This window comes from Phocoena sinus, chromosome 2 (assembly GCF_008692025.1).
Source record: "Phocoena sinus isolate mPhoSin1 chromosome 2, mPhoSin1.pri, whole genome shotgun sequence".
NCBI classification, from domain to species: domain Eukaryota; kingdom Metazoa; phylum Chordata; class Mammalia; order Artiodactyla; family Phocoenidae; genus Phocoena; species Phocoena sinus.
Window position 1 is genome coordinate 55,002,620 of NC_045764.1, and position 23,374 is coordinate 55,025,993.

General features: G+C 34.3%; 1 protein-coding gene across 6 annotated transcripts in view; it reads left to right on the forward strand.

Moving 5' to 3' along the window:
• UBE3A (ubiquitin protein ligase E3A) overlaps nucleotides 1-23,374 on the forward strand; it is a 105,837-nt gene that overhangs the window by 75,118 nt on the left and 7,345 nt on the right. For all 6 annotated transcript variants that reach the window (XM_032621909.1, XM_032621912.1, XM_032621910.1 and 3 more), the window contains 6 exons: nucleotides 8,678-8,822; nucleotides 11,851-12,056; nucleotides 12,671-12,835; nucleotides 13,906-14,061; nucleotides 14,157-14,230; nucleotides 22,202-22,345. In XM_032621909.1, coding sequence (XP_032477800.1) covers nucleotides 8,678-8,822; nucleotides 11,851-12,056; nucleotides 12,671-12,835; nucleotides 13,906-14,061; nucleotides 14,157-14,230; nucleotides 22,202-22,345 — 890 coding nt within the window. The remainder of the gene's footprint in view (nucleotides 1-8,677; nucleotides 8,823-11,850; nucleotides 12,057-12,670; nucleotides 12,836-13,905; nucleotides 14,062-14,156; nucleotides 14,231-22,201; nucleotides 22,346-23,374) is intronic.

Below are 23,374 nucleotides of genomic sequence, written 5' to 3' on the forward strand. Positions count from 1 at the left end.
TTAATAGGGAGAAATGGTAGAATAAAACCACACCATGAAATAATAAGTGGTGTCTAAAAATGCCATCATGTGAGGTTGAGTATTGCATTATTGTGAGGTTAATGAAGTGACCTGGGCAGGTGGTGCATGCTGCTGGTAGGAGTTCCTGCGGGGTCACTCAGAAGGTCCCTGTTTGGCACTGCCTGACTGTAGTAGTTTCTTCCTACTTAAATATACATATGGACTACACCAGGCCTTGGAGTTGGTTGGAACTTCTGGGAAAACAGCAACTATTCCAGGAATTTTGTAATTAGTGGTGTCTGTATTATCAACCCAATCCAGGGAGATTGAACTGGGAGAATACTGAGAACACACGTACCCACCTTCTAGTTCCCTGTTTCTCCAGATGGGTTGCTTTTTGTTCACTCCTTCCCTCCACAGAAAATAAGAATTTTAGTGCCCCCATTTAAGAATGTAAGCCTTTTTAGAAGACAGAAACCAATTGCCAATCACATTGTACCAACATTTACATTTGTTATAGGGTTCTTTATCACAGGATTTTATTGTATTTATAATATTAGATGTACCTGGCATTGCTAGTTCTTTTTCATCAACTTCAAGTAAAATTTAATGGCAACTAAAATTAAGATATAGTCAGTCTTCTATACTAATAAAGGAAAAGAACCCATGACACAGATAACTAGAAAGTAATGAAATTTATTTCAAAATATATTTTAGTTTTAGAATGGATTTATCTAAATCTGAGAATTTATAAAACTAAACCAGTGGAAAAAGTTGTTTGACATCTTAGAAATTTAAAAGTTGCAGAAGTTCTGTGCTTCTTTTCTTTGTTACCTTTTTTTTTTTTTTTTTTAATACCAAATAGGTCTCTAATGTTGAAAAAGGATTCTTCATTATTTAAGCAACTCAGGCAGTTTTTCACCAGAGACAGAAAGGGGCAGTAGTTGCTTAGAGTAATTATCATTGCTTGCTTGCTTTCTGGTGCCCTTTTAATTTTACTTTAGTAGTTTTGAGTTACATGAATAACTACTGACTTAATATACTTAATAACTGATCATCACATAGCCAGCAACTTATTTTCCATAGTTTAGCAGAATGATAGGGTATTGTATAAGGGTGTGATGATATTTTATGGAAAGCACGTTGAGGTGTATCTATGAATTTCCATTGTTAGAGCAGAACTACAAATCCCCAAACTACACGTTTTATCTTTGTCTTCTTGGGTTTAGGATCTTTTCATCTGTTTCCAAAAGCTGTACTTGGCCTTTAAAAGCAATGAAATTACTCTCTGTGACATTCAATCCAGAATTTTAAAAAAATGTCTACCTTTCTTAGCTGCCTTCTCAGAAATCTACTGAGCCTTACTGTCTTCCCCCACACCATCCCATTCCCCCCCCCCAGTAAAGCAAGACTAAGAACTTACGAAACTTTAGGTGCTTATTGTATACTTACTTTATTCTATTTTAAAAATTATCCTCTAGAATTTTGAGGAAACAACCATTTTAGTTTATAAGGATGTCCTTTGAGCAAGTGTTAGGGTAAAGTTAACTGTGAGCTTTTAAATTATGCTAACAAATTGTTTTTTTAGTGAGTTCAGCTTAATTATGTCAAAGCTAAATATTATCAAGTTACCTATTATAAACTAGGATTCACTAGATAATATCTGTACTTGAATATTACCACTTCAGAAACCCTTTGTGTGAGGCCCTTTGCTAAGCAATAGAGATGTAAAGATGAATCATGACCACTGAGGAGCTTCTTAGGGGTACACATTAAGCAGATTTTACTGCTAACTTTCTTCCTCCCATCTCGTCCCTCCCTTCCTCCCTCCCCACTCCCTCCCTCCCCCCCCCTCCCTCCCCCCCTCCCTCCCCACTCCCTCCCTCCCTCCTTCCCCTTTCCTTCTTTAATAACACAGTGTGAAAAGGTTAAAAAATAAAAAGCATCAAAATAGGTCTTGGAAGTCAAATTGATAATCTGCCAATTTTTTGGGAAACATTCATAGCAGGTGATGATCATGATAAAGTTATAGTGTTTTAGTAACAAAAAGTAGTTTAAGGTGATCCTCTCAGGTACACTCTGAGAGGTACTGATGGATTTTCAACATATTATTCCCCAGTAAGATCTACTTTGCCTTTTTTTTTTTTTGCTGTACGCGGACCTCTCACTGTTGTGGCCTCTCCCGTTGCGGAGCACAGGCTCTGGACGCACAGGCTCAGCGGCCATGGCTCACGGGCCCAGCCACTCCGCGGCATGTGGGATCTTCCCGGACTGGGGCACGAACCCATGTCCCCTGCATCGGCAGGCGGACTCTCAACCACTGTGCCACCAGGGAAGCCCTACTTTGCCTTTTTTAAGCCTCATCTTTTTATATAACAATTTGACAAACAAAATAAACCTATTGACCACTTTCTTATGACCTGCTAATTTTGAACTACAGAGTAGGGTCAGGAAGAGAAGAGGAAATGAGAAACTTTGTGGTGTGCTCAATATTAATAATTAAATAATCAAGGTTATAGGGTCTTAGACTTTAAGAGCTAAAGGGAGCCTTGGAGCTCATCTACTCGTTAGTTTATAAATGAGGCCTGGAAAATAGTGACTATTTCCTGGAAAATATGGCACTCTTGAGTATTTCTATTGGGTCTTATTTTTCAGTTATTAATTGTAAGACTGACTAGCTTGGAGGGAGCGGTAGTAACTTAATGATTATAGATTTTTTTTATTTAAAGAAAAATATATTCCTTGCTTTCATGTACCATATAATTCAAACCAGAGTAGCAAATTGTTTCCTAACTGGAGTTTTTAGAGGAACTGTTTTTGATGACAGTAAGAGTATTAGTATTTACAATATTTTATCAAACCTAAGATATCTTCACTGGTTGTAGGACACACTGTTATTTTAATACAGCTAAAAAGAACAAATGCTGCCAATTTAGTTTTGAGACGCTGTCAATTTTATGTTATATCCTGATTTCAGAGACGTTAAAATATGAAAACAAAAGCAAATTTTAAAAATCAATGAAATGTAATATATAAGTTGTCTTTCCACAAATATATATCAGAATCGTTTAAGAACTACCCCTACAGGGGCTTCACTGGTGGCGCAGTGGTTGAGAGTCCGCCTGCCAATGCAGGGGACACGGGTTCGTGCCCCGGTCCGGGAAGATCCCACATGCCGTGGAGTGGCTGGGCCCATGAGCCATGGCCAATGGGCTTGCGCGTCCGGAGCCTGTGCTCCGCAACGGGAGAGGCCACAGCAGTGAGAGACCCGCATACCAAAAAAAAAAAAATACCCCTACACCCTTAAATTACTGGAATATTTCTCCCTAGGACTTATTTTCACTACTTTTTGTTGTTCCGTAGGAAATAGTACAGTGATAAACGGGCTCAGAACTCAGCTTTCATTTGAATGAGAACGATCCTAATGTGATGAGGTTTTTACGGTATTTTGCTAATAACATTTATCTATTTGTGTGTTCTTTTAAATTATCTTTTAGATAATTTGTCATTTTTTTCTTAGACAAAACATCTTCAAGGTAAGAAGAATTAAAATTTTTTTTAAATTACCTTTTATGTTAGGAAATTGAGTTGAGGGTATGAGTATTTTGGAAGACAGTATTGCTGTCTGTGAGGTGCACCAAACTGCCTTCGTATCTGAATGAGAGATTTGTTTAAAAAAAAAAAAAAAATCCAAAGTTCTACCCTCTAGAGATTCAGATTAGGAGCTCTCGTGTATAGCCTAGGAATATATATTTCTGTTAGTAACCCCAGGTATTCTGATAAAGCCAGACTGGAAACCAATATTTGGGAGATGGCTGTTTGTACAAGTTTATATATACATATTTATTGAGGCCATTTTTATATACAATTACATGTTTAGGAACTGGCAGGCTTTAAGAGAGTGATGAGGATTGTAGGCATAGGGGTAAGGGGTGATATGAGACTTGGTTCAGATTAGTCAGGGAGTCCTAGAATTTTGAGTAGAGATCTAAAGACCAAAAGAAATGGCTGTGATGTAGAACTGGATAGGAAAGTCCAAAAATAAGAACTAGAACATATTAAAGGTGATAGGTACAAATGCAAGCCCTACTGCCAAGAGGTTATGCTCAATCTCTTCTAAAAATCACTCACTCATTTTATTCTGGGCTCTGCTTTACCAATACTGTCTAATCCAGTCCCCAGCATTTTCCTTGATAGACATCCTTAGTTATTATTGAAACAAAACTTGATTCTTTTACTTGTCAATTGACCTACAGTGCTTTAGGAGTAAGATTATTCTGTGCTCCTTTAGGTATGTTTAATTGTATCATCTACATTCACTATATTGTGCTTAATGCAATGGCCATTATAGTTTCTTAAGATTTATTCTAATTGAATTGAAGAACTTCATACCTGATTTTTGTCCTTTAATTAGAACGAGAGTGAAATAGATCTACATAGATTCATCGTAAAATAATTTAAAACAATGAAACTTGTCAAACTTCTTAGTTGTTACATGCGAGGAAAATGAAACTCAGATTCTGACCTACAGAAATTAATAACAGAATTGGAAGTAGAACTCAGGGTTCCTGGTCTCACAGGCAGATGTGATTATATGATTTGGCTGTTACCCAGACATCTAAACTTTATATTTAAGATAAACAACTTTTCCTCATCTCTTTACAGAGAAATGAAAAAACTAAATATACCCAGGTAATCTAAAAATCTCATTCCAGTCAGTAGTTTTAATGTACTCACTAGCAAAGTGTTTAAACGTAGATTCTAGTAAGTTGACTGAAGTAGTTTAAGCCAGCCATTCTTATGGATCCTAAGCATTCTTAAGTATTAGGTCTGTTTTATCTGAATACTGCTACTTCTACTTAAATATCCATACCATTAGGAATTTTTTTTTCGACTATGAATCAGGATACATTTGACATAATCTGTCTTTTGCCAGTCTCCATATTAAATTAATACAACGTGTACTCTACTTTAAGAAAACCTATATGTAAAAATCCAGGTCTGTGTACTAAATGAATTTAATTAAAGGATGCATGCAAATTCTCCTTTTTCAGACTGTTCATTGACATATTCTTCCAATTTCCAAATATTCTCCTGCCTTCAAGATAGCTTTTGATTAAAAAAATTCAATTTTAAATGGTATGTGTCTATTACATAAAGTGATATACCTTTACTATTTAATTCTTAAGTCTTCTCTAATTGAAAAATGAATTAGAAGTGCTTGTTTTTAAGAAAAATAAAAATAAATGCAGTCCATTAATAATGGCCTTTGTCAAAATAATTATTGCTAAATTTTGTTATGTGTTTGTTACCACAAAAGTAATTTTTATAAAAGATAGGCTACTGATGTCATAAATTATACCATATTTTAGAGAACCATGTAGTATATCTGAGAATGATAATCTAAAATAAATAATAATGGGAAATTTTCACCCACGGAATTCAGTTGCAGTCTATTTTTCAAGCCATTCTTTTTGTGAATATTTACATTTGAATAGATCCTGATTCTAAAAATAATATATATTTATTGTAAAAAAAAAAAAGATTGAAACATACAGAAGAGCATAACAAAGAAAATCACTCAATATTTTAAAAAAGATTGTTGCTAGTCATTGAGGAGAGGCAGTAAAGCATAGTAAAGAGCTTGGTGCCCGGACTAGAATTTCTGTTCTACCATTTACTGACTGACTTGAGCAAGTTTATGAATCTCATTACTTCAGGGTATGCATCTGTAAAATAGGGTTAATAATATTACCGACCTGATAAGATTCTTATGAAGATTAAATGAGTTGATACGTGTAAAGTGTCCTGGCATATTAAGTGCTATATATTGTTTTGTTGTTAATACCGGAATATTTTGTTCTGTTACAGGCTGAGTCATTAAATTTTCAGCCAAGCCTGAAAAAAATTTGAGAGCCAATAAAACAAACGTAATAATAAGAGCTAGTATTTTTTTGTGTGTGTGGTATGTGGGCTTTTCATTGTTGTGGCCTCTCCCGTTGTGGAGCACAGGCTCTGGACGCGCAGGCTCAACGGCCATGGCTCACGGGCCCAGCCGCTCCGCAGCATGTGGGATCTTCCCGGACCAGGGCACGAAACCGAGTCCCCTGCATCGGCAGGCGGACTCTGAACCACTGCGCCACCAGGGAAGCCCAAGAGCTAGTATTTATAAAGAATTGTTGTGCAGGGAATTCATCTGTGCTTTGCATACATTAACTTATTGATATATTTTTATGCTCATTTTACAGATGAAACTAAAAGAGAGATAAAGTGACTTGTTTATAATTATCATAATAATAGAACATATTGCATTAAATTCTTTTGGCATTCAAGGTGTGGAATGGAGTGAAGATTGGTGGGAATGGACAGACATGTAATATTTTATTAAGACTGAAGATAAATTTGCTTCACTTGTGATACGAAGTGTCTTGTGTGGAGCTAAGACTAGAACACGGGGCCTCTGAATTCTTTAGAAACTACACCAAATCCTTTAAAAAGTATCAGTCACATTGACACAGAGTCAGCTCTCAGTTACAAATGTTAGTGAGGAAGAGATACAGGACACATAATTAAATAACAGATAATTATTTTTTTCCACCTTGAGATAGCTGTACCTGATAGAAGCATGTTTGTCTTTGTGTTGTAAGGGTATACATAAACATTGATGTACATTTCTGTAACACCTAGGCAGGTGGAAACTGGGAGAAGGAAATTAGCGATGCGTTTCATGGCAATACGGGATATTGGCCTGATGGGTAAACCACATTTGAGCTAAGATGATAATTCTGACTTAGTCCATGGAATTCTTTATAGCCAGTGACTTGAAACAGGTTTCCAACTGGAACTATTTTTTTTCCCCTAAGTTATTTTCAAAATTTGAGACTAGGCTATAAAATCAAATTGAGAATTTTTTGTTCAAAGAGCAGAGGTGTTTTAAAAGGTAACAATATGATGTGTTATCTTAATATCACCCACTCTAGAACTCTTTCTCATACATTCTTATTAAGCCTTCACAACTTTGCAGTGTGAAGAATACCATCCTAATTTTTTTCCCCCTTTGCAGATGAGGAAACAGGCTCAGCTGAGTTCCTTGCTAAAATTTAAAGGTTAAAAATTATGTTAAGTGACAGTTGGGCCTAATACAGAGTATTTGACTCAATCTTTCCACAACGGCACTGTCTCAAAGATAAATTATCTTAATACAACTTGGCATAAAAATGATTTTGCAAATGGTAGATACCACTGTTGTACGGGATAGACATTCCTTAAAGCTAAAGATTCTAAATTCACAGAATCATAGAATCCAAAAGTCGAAGATATCCAGGAGATCATTTTGGCTTTGTTCAAATGTTTTTGATTGCAGCCCCTAGTAAGAGATATTTTACATAGCATTCCAGTACTCATGTGCATATCTGCCTGTACATATAATTGAAGCAAAAGTTTCACAGAACAGTAGGTGCCAGTACTTTGTGGAATGCATTCTGATTTTTTCCCTTATTTGGTTTTCATTAAATGGATTGGACTACCCACTAATGAATTGCAGTTGGCAGCTTGAAAAACATTGATCTAGGGCAGCTGACCTGAATCATGAATTTGTGAGATTTTATTTTATTTTTTATAGACACACTAGAATGTACAAAATAGTGCTGTTACTTAAAATAATTACTTTAGGACTGACTATAGTACACTTACTCTGATGATGTTTGCATTGCTCAAAACCATTTTAAAGATTCTAATTGGAATAGTTGCAAAAACCTGAGCACCCTTAAATATGTTCTGTTTTGGCAGATTTAAAGTCACTTTAGCAAATAAGGTGGATGATCAGTCAGGCATGCTGTTAGTAAATTTCAGACATAAGACAAATTACAGTATAAATATTTCACATTAGAATACAGTGTTGATTTTATGATTAATCTCAATAACTGAGAGCAATCATTATATTATTCTATAGATACAAAAAGTATTTGGTAAAGATTTATAGTTGAAGAAATGTTGAAACTGGGGTTTGATAACTGTTAGTAAGAAGTTAAGAGTAAGGAAGGATATAGGCAAGTGTATGTCTCATCTGCTTTCAAAAAAAGTGGATATAAAATATGTTCTAATCCATTAAAATGGTAATTTGTACCTAAGGTGCTATTAGGAGACCATAAACTGCTTCCCTAAATGTATTTTTCTTAATTGAAATTGTTTTATTTATGGTTTAATAGATATTAAGACTTAATTCTTGAGTTTCTATTCTAGTAAACATAAAGAACTACAAGTGAACAGTTTTGAAGTCAAAAGTTGTTTCTCCTGAAATAATTTGAGTAGTTACTTCAGGCATTTTTGTTATCTTGACTTTTTTCCATGTCCTTATCTTACTGCCCAGGTTTGTTATATACATAATTAACAGAAAACCTAATTCTAATTTTCTACTGTATGTTAATTTCATAACAGATCAGTAGTTAGAAAGTAACCCTTTAGAATTCTATGCCAGTTTTTCTTCTGTCCTATTTTTCCATTATCTTTGAGACTGAATCTTTGCCTTCACTGGCTTTTTACCAGTTTGCTTCCTGTTTCCATTTAAAATATATCAAAACAATATCTTTCATTTGCTCCCTACCCCTACACCTTATTTTTATTTTCTTTCATCCTAATACTGGCATTCACCTTTTCACTTTATCTTTTCACTCACTAGCTAGAGATGATCGCTATGGAAAATCCTGCAGACTTGAAGAAACAGTTGTATGTGGAATTCGAAGGAGAACAAGGAGTTGATGAGGGAGGTGTTTCCAAAGAATTTTTTCAGCTGGTTGTGGAGGAAATCTTCAATCCAGATATTGGTAAATATTTTAGTGATGTGATCATTGTGTCATATCTTTTTGAATTAAGAATTTATTTACCTAGGTTTATAAATATTTTCAGTTATGAAGAGCAGCAGAAGGAGATTTTGGTATGGATTACCTAGAGTCACAGATAATGACTGAATTTGTGGGCTTTGGGGATTGGTCCTGCATCACTCGTTTATTCAAGTTCTTATTTAGATAACTTAAACAGATACTTTATTTTTTATTTTTTGGCCACATTATGTCTTCATTGCTGCGCATGGGCTTTCCTCTAGTTGGGGCGAGCGGGGGCTACTCTTTGTTGCGGTGCACAGGCTTCTCATTACAGTGGCTTCTCTTGTTGCGGAGCATGGGCTCTAGGTGCGTGGGCTTCAGTAGTTGCAGCATGCAGGCTCAGTAGTTGTGGCACACGGACTTAGTTGCTCCGCGGCATGTGGGATCTTCCCAGACCAGGGAGTGAACCCATGTCCCCTGCATTGACAGGTGGATTTTTAACCACTGTGCCGCCAGGGAGGCCCCTGGAAGGTGGATTCTTAACCACTGGACCACCGGGGAAGTCTGACCCATAGCATTTCTGAGACAAGAGTTTCATAGAATAATGGTCTGAAGACTGTTGAGAATGTCTCACAAGTGTATCATGCTCAAAGTTTGGAAACACTGGCTGATATCAAATTAATTTGGTTTATTTGCTACAGGATCTCTTGGGCTTAATATTGTAATGTTTTCCCAAACTTTTTGAACTCCAGAACCCTTCTTCCATCCTGTATCTAATAGTATTTGCTTCCCAGAAGAGTTTTCATTGAACACAGTTTGGGAAAAACTGATCTATAATAGTCTAAAAGTGAAGAATTTGGGTTTCACTGATAGACAAAGTAATAGACAAACTTGGCAAAGTAGAACAGGAAAAAGATAACAGCTTCTTAGGTAGTATACTATTGTATAGTTGTGATCTGATTCAATTTCTACAGTATAACTACTTGATTACTGGGTTTGCTTACTTTTAAAATTGATTGCATGACAGTTATAGGAAAAGAATTTCTCAAAAGCTACCATCATAATTGTGAAGAATGTGGCAGAGAGTACTACAGATCATTTCCCTTAAGCTTTGAGAATTGAACCGTTAAAGTCTATTGATTCTCAGTATGTACAGTGAATTGACTTTTCTGTAATTGTTCTTAGTCTACTTGCAAATGAAAATAGACATTTTGAGTTCATGACATAAATATAATAGTTAAGACTTTGTATTTTAGCTAATGTTTGTTAATCAGAAAGCTATGCCATTTTGTATGTAATTCATTCAAAGTAAACCTAGACACATAGAACCATGCCCTTTTTGAGACAGAAAATTTATGAGCTTCATAAATTTGGTAAACTTTAGCTGTAGGTTCTGATGTATCTAAAAAAGTTAAACATTAACTATAAAGTATATTTACATTATATGCAGAAATACTTTTAAGAAAAACCATACATTAAACAGATCCACTTGATAGTAAAACAATTAAAATGATGACAATAGAAATATCAAAAAGGAATATTTTAGAAGAGCCACACTTGATGAAGCTTTTCTTCCAGGGACCTGAAAATAAATGTGCCCCAAATGGTGTCTCCTTGAAAGATATTATTATCTTTCACACAGAAAGATGAGAGTAGTGACCTATGTAATTTACATTCTGATTAATTTGTAATTTATTGCCCTTGAGACCAAGGACATGCATTTGTGATATTTCATCAAAGTTATTAATTGTAATTATTTTTAACTGTTCTGACCCTGTTAATACCATATTTATAATTAAATGAAGTTTTTAAGCACTTCAGTAGATGTTGTAACTTAGGCCTGTAAAAAAAGTTGGATGTAAACTGTGAAATTCAAGTATGAATTGGATAATTTATAAAATGTTATTTCATGAACACTAAATTGCATTAGAAAAATGTCTTAGTTTAATTCATGTTCTTATGATCAAGGGGACGTTTTAAATTTCCCTTTATATTTAACTTAAACTGCATGTGAAAATGAAGAAACATTTTCAGAACTTTTAAAAAACTTATAAATTGATTTATATGCTCTATTGATTTCTAAAGTTTGTTCTATTGGAACTTCCCCCTCTTTTCCAGACCTAATTCTTAAAATATTTTCATTCAGTTTCACAGTAGCAAGTGAAAAACATTTTAGTAAAATGAAATTGTTAATTCAATTAAAATATCATTTAACTTTTATCTTAGATATTTCTTTAAAGGGAAGGAGATAAATCTACCTTGGTAATGGCTATTCAGATTCCTATTTTTAAATGAGTGCTATCAAAAAGGTTTCCAAACTTGCGTTTAAAATAGTGAAGACCATGTGAAACTGAAAGAAGACTACAAATACAAATTACTTTTATTTTACTTATTGGCTCACAGTTAATGTGTGTATTAAATGGGTTTGATTTTGGGGCATAATCTAAGTTTATCAAGTTTACCTGAGTTTAAGTACTTGGCATCTTTGTTAGAAAGGTGCTGGAAAAACTAAACGGAACCGTTGTACAATTTGGGGAAAACACAGACTTTTACTTAATGAAATTCAAAATTGTTTTTTAAAACGGTATGTATGGATTGAATATGTTTTTATAAGTGAAACATTTTCAAAGTATGATTAGCCTTTTTTCCTTTTGCATTTATTTTTCAACGATTGAGTAGATAAAGTGTGAATGCAGATTAACTTTTCATTTGTGTTAGTAGAAGATTAGAGAACTTGAATTTAATGAACATTTTCCCTAACTTCTTAGAAAATGCCACCAAAATGCCTTATTACTTTATTTCTTTGGCTTCTTAAAAATATATGCTACCATTTGCCACAATTTATAACATTCATATGTATTTGAACTTTGTTTTCTCAAGTGCTAATGTAAGAGAAAAAATATTTCTATACGTAGTGCACATAAGCTTACATGTATAATTGTATATTTTTATATTTTATATGTATAAATTTTGTTCATCAGTCTTTAATAAAATGTGAAAGTAATGTATTTTTAAAAATCATTTCTTATAGGTATGTTCACATATGATGAATCTACAAAATTGTTTTGGTTTAATCCATCTTCTTTTGAAACTGAGGGTCAGTTCACTCTGATTGGCATAGTACTGGGTCTGGCTATTTACAATAACTGTATACTGGATGTACATTTTCCCATGGTTGTCTACAGGAAGCTAATGGGGAAAAAAGGAACTTTTCTTGACCTGGGAGACTCTCACCCTGTAAGTCTTTGGTCATTTTTTCTTCTCTCTTTTAGATTTTATTTAAAAGCAAATACAGAGTTTCATTTATATAAAAATTTTAAAGCTTTCATTTGGAACCTTTGTTAATATCTATACCTAGTAAGATAAAGTTGCTTTAATCTGTCTGAAGTACCATAAACACTTAAAAACTCGAAGGGGAACTTTTTTACATATTTCTGTCAGCAAGCTGGCTTTGTAAAGATTGATTCTGTAGGAAAGTGTTTTTAATTTTTTGTTCGTTTGTTTTTAATGAAATCATGAAATTGCCCAGTTAAATCAGAGCTGCGCTGAGTAAGTGGCTACAGCCGCTCTTTAACCTTGAGACACACCTCTAAGGTTCTCATAAGAGCACAGTGTGAGATCCATTGCTAAGTAGCTGGTGTGGGGTTTCTCAGCAGAGAATGGGACATCACCAATGACTGACAGTCTTTCTTTAGTTTCTACATATAAACTATTGGGGCAGGAATACTATCTATGCTTTAATTTTTATTGTTAAAGGCTTTTTTTTTTTAATCTTTTCCCAAGAAGAGTGATACAAACTGTTGTATTTTGTAGTTCTGTGGTAGCCTTAATTTTCCATTTCTGATTGTTAGGTTCTATATCAGAGTTTAAAAGACTTACTGGAGTATGAAGGGAATGTGGAAGATGATATGATGATCACTTTCCAGATATCTCAGACGGATCTTTTTGGTAATCCAATGATGTATGATCTAAAGGAAAATGGTGATAAAATTCCAATTACAAATGAAAACAGGAAGGTAATAAATGTTTTTATGTCATCCTTGTCTTTTCTCTTTATTAACAGAATTTTAAATCATATATGCTTCTAGTTTTTAAAGGAGTATCTAATATCCATACAGAGACCCAAGAAATCAAGTAACCAAGTTATTATAAAGGAAATAACCACAGTTTCCTAAATTTTGGCTGTAAGCTGTATGAGAGCACATGGTTGGGCATTAAGCCCCTTTTAGAGAAAGAAGGCATGCATAGGAGGTAGTGAATGGCTCAGTGTGGCTGTGGTATAAAGCATGAAGTGGGGTGTTTCTCATATTAAGCTGTAGAGGGGAGGGAAACAGGGACCTTGTAATTAAGGTCCTTATAACCAAACAGATGATAATTGCATTTAATGTACTCACACATATATGTGCCTTAAGTATACATCTGAAAAGTATTAAAGAAATCAGTTTTGTGTTTTCTGTTGACTAGAAAAGTATGCATCTGGAAACAAAGGGGAATAACCCAGAACATAACAGGGAAATTACGATATATATAAAACCTTTAGTAAGTGTGTGTTAATGTTAATATAATTTTTGATAAAATATTATATTCACTAAGTTAGGATACAAAAGTATATTTTCCATTTATGATTTGGTATAGTAGCTTGTGCATCAATTAAAACACCAATATTTTTGTTGAACTGGATACAGTAGGCAGCTCCCCAAATATTCTAGAATAGAAAACATGAGACTTCCTTGTTTGCTTATACATATCCAGTACATTGCACTTTATTAAAAATGTTAATTTTTATAAATTGATGTATAAATGGTTTAAATGTCTCTTTGTTTGCCTACCTAATTGAGAGAACTTTAAAATTGTATCAACTTATTTGTGCATGGCCTTTTTACAGTTCAGTATTGACTATAATAGAGAGCTGTGAAATTGTTAAAGGTATTTTCCTTTGTGTGTGTAAAGTTTGAATTTTAAAAAATATTCTTGAATGTTTTTTCTTTGGGAAAATAAAAACAAAAAAGTTACGCAGCCCTGTAGCTCGTTGTGTTTTGTTGTACTGCATATTATAAGATGCTCTTGTGGTTAATATTTTCTGCAGGAATTTGTCAATCTCTATTCTGACTACATTCTCAATAAATCAGTAGAAAAACAGTTCAAGGCTTTTCGGAGAGGTTTTCATATGGTGACCAATGAATCTCCTTTAAAGTACTTATTCAGACCAGAGGAAATTGAATTGCTTATATGTGGAAGCCGGGTAAGAAAGCAAGGGTTTGCAAAAATATCTTCTATTGATTAATTGTTTGTAATGGTGTGGTGTAGATGTTAAGACATGTTTTCTCGAATTTGCAGAATCTAGATTTCCAAGCACTAGAAGAAACTACAGAATATGACGGTGGCTATACCAGGGACTCTGTTGTGATTAGGTAAGTGCTTAATTCTTAAAAGGAAGATTTAATTCACCAAAGGGATGTGTGCTTTATGCTTTTAGACCTTTGTCTCCAGGTTTTACTTCCCAAATAAGCAAACTCACAAATTCTCAATCTATAAAATTGGAGGTATATTTGTAATATAATCAATCACCAGTTCTTATTGTTAATCTTGTGGTTTATTTCCTGACTGATGTGTTTTATGTAAGTGGCATGTTTTTTTCTGCATTGGGGGTATAAAGTATCTAATATTCCTAGTAATTCTGGTTAGAATGTGCTTACTGCCAGTTACATGATGAGGAAAATAGAACTATCACTTCCGAGTATTTCTCCTTTCTTTTGAACTCTGTGAAATGTTACTTACCTACCCTATATGAAGCATCTTTTGTGTGAAATGGTACATTCTTTGTTTTAATCCTTACAACATGGCAAGGTACATACTAGAATTGTTATTGTACATCTGAAGCCTCCAAATTCTCACAGAAAGAAGCAGAGATTCCCAGTCTTAACTGCTTCCAAGCAAATGCTATTGTCTTCTTTTCTTTACTACTGTCCAGTCCTGAAAGACATAGGCTTCTTCCTCTCCTGCTAAGGTGGGTTTAAGGGGACAAAGATGCCCTTCTGGCAGTCACTGGTGGAGTGAGGTGGGAAGGCATTCCTGGAGGTTGTCTCTGAAGGTTATTACTCTAAGACTCAAGTGTGTGAAAACCATAATGAATATCAGTTGTATCTAGAAATAAATAATATGTTATTTTATGTTCTCTTGTTTTCTTTTGTTCTGTTATTTTATTATTCATTCTGGTTTGTGGGAGGTTACTGATAATTCCTCTATTTAGCACACCCTTGGTCATTTCTAGCAGCAGTCGTGAGCTTTTTTTACTTTTAGCAACCACGGTTCTGCTATTTACTTGAAGTTCAAAGGTGACCCATAAAAGGGTTGAGATAACATGATGAAAGGATAACCTCACTTGTGAGTATTATCACAGCAGCATCTCTGTTAGTGATATTATTGATCACAGATAGTTATGACTGTGTAGCATCTTAATGTTTCCCTTAGAATAGTTGAAGATATCTTGTGCTCCTCCTTATGGAGAAATTACTTTTTAAGTTAAGGTCTTAATTTTATTTCTATCTTTTATAATAACATAATTGCTGCTTGATACATATCTTAAGATCATATGTGAATGCTTAAAAAAATTTTTTTTGAATTATAGTTGATTTGCAGTATTGCAGTGTTGTGTTAGTTTCAGGTGTACAACATAGTGATTTTTTTTTTGCAGATTATATATTTCATTATAGGTTATTATAAGATTGGGTATAATTCCCTGTGCTGTACAGTAAATGCTTGTTGCTTATCTATTTTATGTATAGTAGTTTGTATCTGTTAATCCCATACTTCTAATTTGACTCCCCACCCCACCCCCCCCTCATTATGTAAGGTCTCTCTTTATGTCTTGTAATTTTCTTTGATCTGAATCTGATATGACTGTAACCATTCCTGGTTTTGTATTGCTTTGCTTTTTGTTTGCATGATATATCTTTTAATGTCTTTTTACTTTTCAGCCTATGTTGCTGAATTTGAAATGAATTTCTTAAAAATAGCTGAGTCATGTCTGTCAATCTTTGCCTTTAATTGGTATATTTAGGCCATTTGTATTCAAGGTAATTATTGATATGTTAGGGCTCAAGTCTGCCATTTTATTTGTTTTCTGTTTCTTTCTTCTTTATGGTTCCTTGTTGATATCTTTTTGCCTTCTGTGGGATACTTAGTTATTTGAACATTTTTAAGGATTTCATGATTTTAGTGTTCTTTTTTTTGTGTATGTTGCTTAGTATAGTGTTCTTCATGGTTGCTGTTGGTATTACATTGTACATATGTGGTATTGCTATCAAAATCTCTTCCTGTGAAGTATGGAAACCCCACCTTTAAATATCGTTGTCTTGAATATTACTGCTGTTATAATTTTTGTAGCAGTCATCACATATGATTTATAAAATTCATGAGGAGGATGGTAGTCTGTTGTATGTACCTGTATTTCTTCTATTTCTATTCTTCTGTTTGCCTCATAGTCCATCTTTTATCACTTCCTTTAGCTAGTCTTCAAAGGCAGATCTGCTAATGACAAATTCTTTTAGTTTTCCTTTGCCTGAGGGTGACTTCCCCTTTCTGAAGAACAGTTTTGTTTGTGCTATTTGGGGTTTCTTAGCTTCTTAAGTCTGGGTTTGTGTCTTTTTCCAAACACGGGATGTTTTCAGGCATGATTTCTTGAAATACTTTTTCAGTACCACTCTGTTTTTCCTTTTTTTTTTTTAAATATTCCTTTATTTATTTATTTTGGCTGCACCGACTCTTAGTTGTGGCGTGCGGGATCTTCATCGTGGATGTGGGATCTTTAGTTGCGGCTTGTGAACTCTTAGTTGCAACATGCATGCGAGATCTAGTTTTCTGACCAGGGATCAAACCCAGGCCCCTTGTATTGAGAGTATGGAGTCTTACCCACTGTACCACCAGAGAAATCCCTCTTTTTCCTTTTTTTCTATGCCTCTCATGATACCAACGTTCAGTCATTCGTCATTGTTCACATGTACCTGAGGCTCTATTTATCTTTTTTCAGTCTATTTTCTCTTTTGTTCAGATTTTTATCCTTGGTCATCTTGACTCTACTATTGAGCCCATCTCGTATTTTTCTCTTACTCTGTTTTTTAGTTCTATAATTTCCATTTGGCTCTTTTTTATTATAACTTATAATTTTTGCTGAGAGTTTCTGATGTTTCAGTTTTGAAACACTAGAACTTGTAATTGCTTGTAGAATCATTTTTATGACGACCTCATTAAAATCTTTGTCAGTTAATTCCAGTATCTTATTCATCACAGTGTTGACATTGGTTGATTCTCTTTCTTTCGTGTGATTTTCCTGGTTCTTGGTTTGACAGGTGATTTTGGATTGTATGCTGGACATTATGGCTGTTTTGTTAGGAGACCCTGGGTCCTATTACGTTTTTTACTTTAGCAGTTTAAAAAAAAAACATTTGTCTGAACACTGTCGTATTGTGTAGACAGACATGTTGGTTATTTCCAACCCTGTTAGGAGAAAGTCACAGTGAATCATCTTACATACAGATTATTCCATACATATGTAGAGACATCATTAAATTGGGAATTGGTGCTAAAAGTGGGATTGTTGAACCAAATGGTAGATACATATATAATTTTGTTAAATACTGCCAAATTCTCCTTCACAGAAATTGTGACATTTTGCACTCCCACCAGTAATATATGAGTATCTCATTTCTTACAATTTTCCCAAACCCATTGTGTTGTTAAACTCAGCTGTTTACCTGTCTGTTAGTTGAGAAATGGCATTTCAGTGTAGTTATAATTTGTGGTTTTCTCATTATGAATGAGGGAGGTTGGGCATCTTTTCTTATATTTAAGAGCTATTAGTAATTTATATAGTTCTGCTCATTTTGCTGCTCAGTCATTTTGATTTTTAGAAACTTTATATTTGTATTAGGGACATCAGCACTTGAATAAATTAGCAGATATTTTTTCCTAGTTTGTCATTTGACTTTGCTTACAGGGGTGTTTTGCAAATGAAAACTATTATGTTTATGCAGTTAAATACTTTGTATTTCTTTAGTTTTTTTTAAAATACTTTTTGTTTTTGCTCTTCTGTTTCTGACCTCCTATGTCCATAGTAGAAATTTTACTCATATTGTTTCTCCTCTAGTCACCACATAAATTAGCTTTATTTCCAAGTTTATTTTGCATATTTCTTGAGTATTTTAGAGACTTCTAATTTCTATTTCAGATTTGTCCATCTCTCACTGAGTTCCATGTGTGTTTATGTGGCCCAGTGCCTTCTACCTGACTAGGGCCAATTTTTGTCAGCTGCTTTCATCCTTTTACAACCAGAAGCTACTTTTAGGGGACACCTCTGCTTTCCAGGGTGCCCCCTATCCCTTTCAGGCATGATGTCTTCCTGAGACTGCCATATTTGGTCCAAGATACTTTCCTCTTGCCAGTGCTCTTATCTGCCCTTAGTAGTTCACTCTTGGGGTGGGGCTCTGCCCTTTTGGGGTGAACCCTAGCCCATGTAATTCTGCACACCCCATTCTTCCACATAGCTCCTGCTGGACTCTGCTGGTGTGGACTCAGGTGTATATAAACTCCAGTTTACATGTCAGTTTGAGTTTTCCACTCTGTTTTTCTAGTTAACTTAGGCATAGATTATGGGTGTTTTTATTGGAATTTGTCTCCTTTATGTACTGGATAGGTTTTAGAAGATGTGAGTGGGATGCAATCCATACAGCTACCACTTTAATGTAGAAACACAAAAGCTTCTTTTTTTCATTTTCAGTTTTCTAAATAGTTGCATTCTTAGTTCACAGTTTTAATGTAGAACATAACACTTATAGGAAAAGAAGAATTTTGCTCAGTAAGTGTTTTCATTATATAAACTGATAGTAGTAACCCTAATATTTTAAGTTCTAATTTTTTAGAAAGAACCAAAAAAACAGCTAAACTTTTCACAGTGACCACTGCTGGTCTGCTGTTTCCTTCAGGGTTTGTCTCCTCTACTCAAGGGCACCCGTTGGTCTGCCTCTTCAGGTGTGGCTGATTCAGTATGGCTTTAGAACACTCCTGAAGGGTGAGGAAGCTTTTCTGCCCTGACAAAGGGCTCTGGGTTACAGCAGACTTGCTTTTTCTTGCCAGCCACCCAAAAGGAATGACCTAAACTGTGGTATGATTTCTCTCCTTCCTGAGAGATGTGCCTATACATTCCATGTCCAATTTCCTCTTGTGTAGTTTTTTTAAAATTCTTTTCTCTAGGTGAATGGGGGGTTTGCAAGAACTGAAGGGTGGGGAGGATATTAGAGTGTCAGGGAAGGGAAGTGGAGAGAGCCAAGAATTCTAATAAAGCTGCTAAGCTATGTTAGAAATAATGGCATTGCACCAACAAAAATACTAGCATTTTGGTAATAGAAGTTGTATTCTAGAATACTAGAATATCAAAAACTAGAATTGTAATTATGGATGTAGGAAGTATGACATTCTCTGCCAAGTTTCTGGAAAGAACTTTCAAATAAATATTAAAATGCATTCTTCAGAAAACTAGAGCTTATCAATAAATTCGGTAAAGTTGCAGAATACAAAATTAATATACAGAAATCTCTTGCATTTCTATACACTAACAATGAAAGATCAGAAAGGGAAATTAAGGAAACAATCCCATTTACCATCGCATCAAAAAGAATAAAATACCTAGGAATAAACCTACCTGAGGAGAAAAAAGACCTGTGCTCCGAAAACTATAGGATGCTGATGAAAGAAATCGAAGACGACACAAACAGATGGAAAGATATACCATGTTCTTGGATTGAAAGATTCAGTATTGTCAAAATGACTATACTACCCAAGGTAACCTACAGATAATCCAATTCCTATCAAATTATCAATGGCATTTTCTAGAACAAAATTTTTAAAATTTGTACAGAAACAGAAAAGACCCCCAAATAGCCACAGCAATCCTGAGAAAGAAAAATGGAGCTGGAGGAATCAGGTTCCCTGACTTCAGACTATACTACAAAGCTACAGTAATCAAAACAGTTTAGTATGGGCACAAAAGTAGAAATGTAGATCAATGGAACAGGATAGAAAGCTCAAATACAAACCCATACACCTATGGTCAATTAGTCTATGACAGAGGAGGCAAGAATATACAGTGGAGAAAAGACAGTCTCTTTAGTAAGTGGTGCTGGGAAAACTGGACAACTATATGGAAAAGAATGAAATTAGAACATTCTCTAACACTGTACACAAAAATAAATTCAAAATGGATTAAAGACCTAAATGTAAGATTATATTATAAAACTCTTAGAGGAAAACATAGGCAGAAAACTCTGTGACATAAATTGCAGCAATATCTTTCTGAAATAATGAAAATAAAAACAAAAATAAACAAACTAATGAAACTTAAAAGCTTTTTGCACAGCAAATGAAACCATAAACAAAACAAAAAGACAACCCACAGAATGGAAGAATATATTTGCAAATGAAGTGACCAACAAGGGATTAATCTCCAAAATATGCAAACAGCTCAGGCAGCTGAATATCAAAAAACAAGCTAATCAGAAAATGGGCAGAAGATCTAAATAGACATTCCTTCGAAGAAGACATACAGATGACCAAAAAGCACATGAAAAAATGCTCAACATCGCTAATTATTAGAGAAATGCAAATAGAAACTGCAATGAGGTATCACCTCACACCGGTCAGAATGGCCATCATCAAAAAATCTACAAAAAATAAGTGCTGGAGAGGGTGTGGAGAAAAGGGAATCCTTCCACACTGTTGGTAGGAATGTAAATTGATATAGCCACTATGGAGAACAGTATGGAAGTTCCTTAAAAATTAAAAATAGAGGTACCATATGATCCAGCAATCCCACTCCTGGGCATATATCTGGAGAAAAGGATAATTCAAAAGGATACATGCACCCCAGTGTTCATTGCAGCACTATTTACAATAGCCAAGATGTGGAAGCAACCTAAATGTTCATCAGCAAAGGAATGGATAAAGAAGGTGTGGTACATATGTACAATGGATATTACTTAGCCATAAAAAAGAATGAAATAATGCCATTTGCAGCAACATGGGTGGACATGTAGATGATCATACTAAGTGAGGTAAATCAGATAGAGAAAGACAAATACCATATGATATCACTTATATGTGGAATCTAAAACAAAATGATACAAGTGCACTTATTTACAAAACAGAAACAGACTCAGACTTCTAAAACCAACTTAAAGGTTACCAAAGGGGACAGGTGGGAGGAGGGATAAATTAGGAGTTTGGGATTAACATATACACACTACTGTATATAAAATAGATAATCAACAAGGACCTACTCTGTAGCACAGGGAGCTCAGTATTTTGTAATAACCTATATGGGAAAAGAATCTGAAAAAGAATGGATATATGTATAACTGAATCACTTTGCTGTACACCTGAAACTAACACAACATTGTAAATCAACTATACTCCAATATAAAATAAAAATTAAATTCAAAAAATGCATTCTTTCGCCAATTAAAAATGTTTTTGTTTTCCAAAATCTTAAAAATTTTTATCTGAGAAGTAGTGTGTATGTTAAATTTATGGATTATTCAAATAAGCATGCCAGGATTGCTCTTAATTTGCTTGCATTTTGTTTTTAGAGTAAGTTTAACAAGCATCATTATAACATGACTTTTATCACATAGGTTTTAGGAATGCCAGGGATTAAATTATTCTCTTAAAATAACTGCAGATGACAGATATATCAGAATAATACCCCATCTCCCCTTCCCCAGCACACACTATTGATATTGATTATATAATAATTGTATACTTTTTTATTAGTACTTTTAGGTGTGTGGGTTGTTTTTATTTTTTTCTTTTCCTTTTCTTTTGTCTCTTATCTGTATCACCTTCTCCCCCAAAGTTGTGTAAGATATGAGCAGACAAAGAAAATAAAGGAGGGGTAAATACATTGTATACACACATGCACACACATAGACAAAGAAAATAAAGAAGGAGGGGTAAATAAAATACACACACACACCCAAAGACCTCCGGAGTTAAGTTTTCACAGTACACACATTTTGTCTTTTGTTTGTTACTGATTATATATTTACAGTTTACATAATTATTTCCTTTTGTTGGACACTTAGGTTTACCAGTTATTGCTGTTGTAGATAATGTAGTGATGAACAAAAGCTTTTATATTTTTAAAAACTGTTTCCTTAAGATAAATTTGCGTAGTGGAATTCCTAGGTCCTAGATGAACAGAAAAGAATCTTCAGGGTACTTGATATTCCAGGTTATCGCCTATTATGGTTTTAATGCAAATCATAAACTTACATTAGTGCTCATTATAATGAATGCCAAACTAAAATCAGTATTTTATATTTTCTTATTAGGGAGTTCTGGGAAATCGTTCATTCATTTACAGATGAGCAGAAAAGACTCTTCTTGCAGTTTACAACGGGCACAGACAGGGCACCTGTGGGCGGACTAGGAAAATTAAAGATGATTATAGCCAAAAATGGCCCAGACACAGAAAGGTAATTATTAAATTGTGACTGTATACTGAAAACCTTGCATTCCACATTACACATGTGTGACGTATCCAGAAGCTTCTGAGCACTTTTGCAATTTTATATAGAAATCTCCAAATCACATGAAACATTAGTTCAGAGAATATTTTGCTGTTAATGTTTGAGAAAATTTTTAAACACTGGCCAGGTTAAAAATTATTATGGAGTTCACTTGATTTGAAATTTTAAAAATTGGTGTGATTAGTTTTTGGTTGAGAATTTTTTAATTGGAAGCCATATTATGTCATCTATTTAGAATAGTAAAGTTGAGGCTCAGGAGATTGTCTATTCAGCCCTATATTATGCTAGAATGACGAATTTCATAGTCCTTACATTGTGTTTCCTCTCCGTCGTGTAAGTTAACATTTGGTGCATAGTGACCGTATGTGAGCAGTAGTATATTTAATAGCTTGAATGTATAGAAACATTTCTATTAGTTTTCTACATTATTTGATATTATTTGGTATTGTCTGTATTATTTGGTATTAATGTAAGTTTATTGGTTATCAAATCAATTACATAGTCATACAAGAATATTTCTAATAAGCATTAAAGAGCCCAGACTTTGAAATTTTGGAAACGAGGTTTGAATATATTACCTCCACCTTTGAGTAAGTTACTTAACTTCTCAGTGACTTCAACTCTACAGTGGGGAAACTGACACCCAGTCTGTAGGTTTATTGTGAGAAAATTTAGTTAAATGAGCTCTCAGGGTTAAGTACCTAAAACAATATCTGGTATGTAGTAATAATTTTGTGGATGCAATATGTTATCATCAACCATCATCATTATTAGCATTGAGTAATTTATGAGATAGAGACAAACTGCAGTTTGGTAGTTGTATGGCAAGAGCAGAAAGATTATCCATGACTTGTATTAATGTATAGTCTGCATTGCAAACCATCTCAACATATATACCATCTAAAGTAGGATCATTTAATACTGAGCGTATTTCCCATGACTTATTTTCCTATTTTTCCCCTTTCTCTCTATATA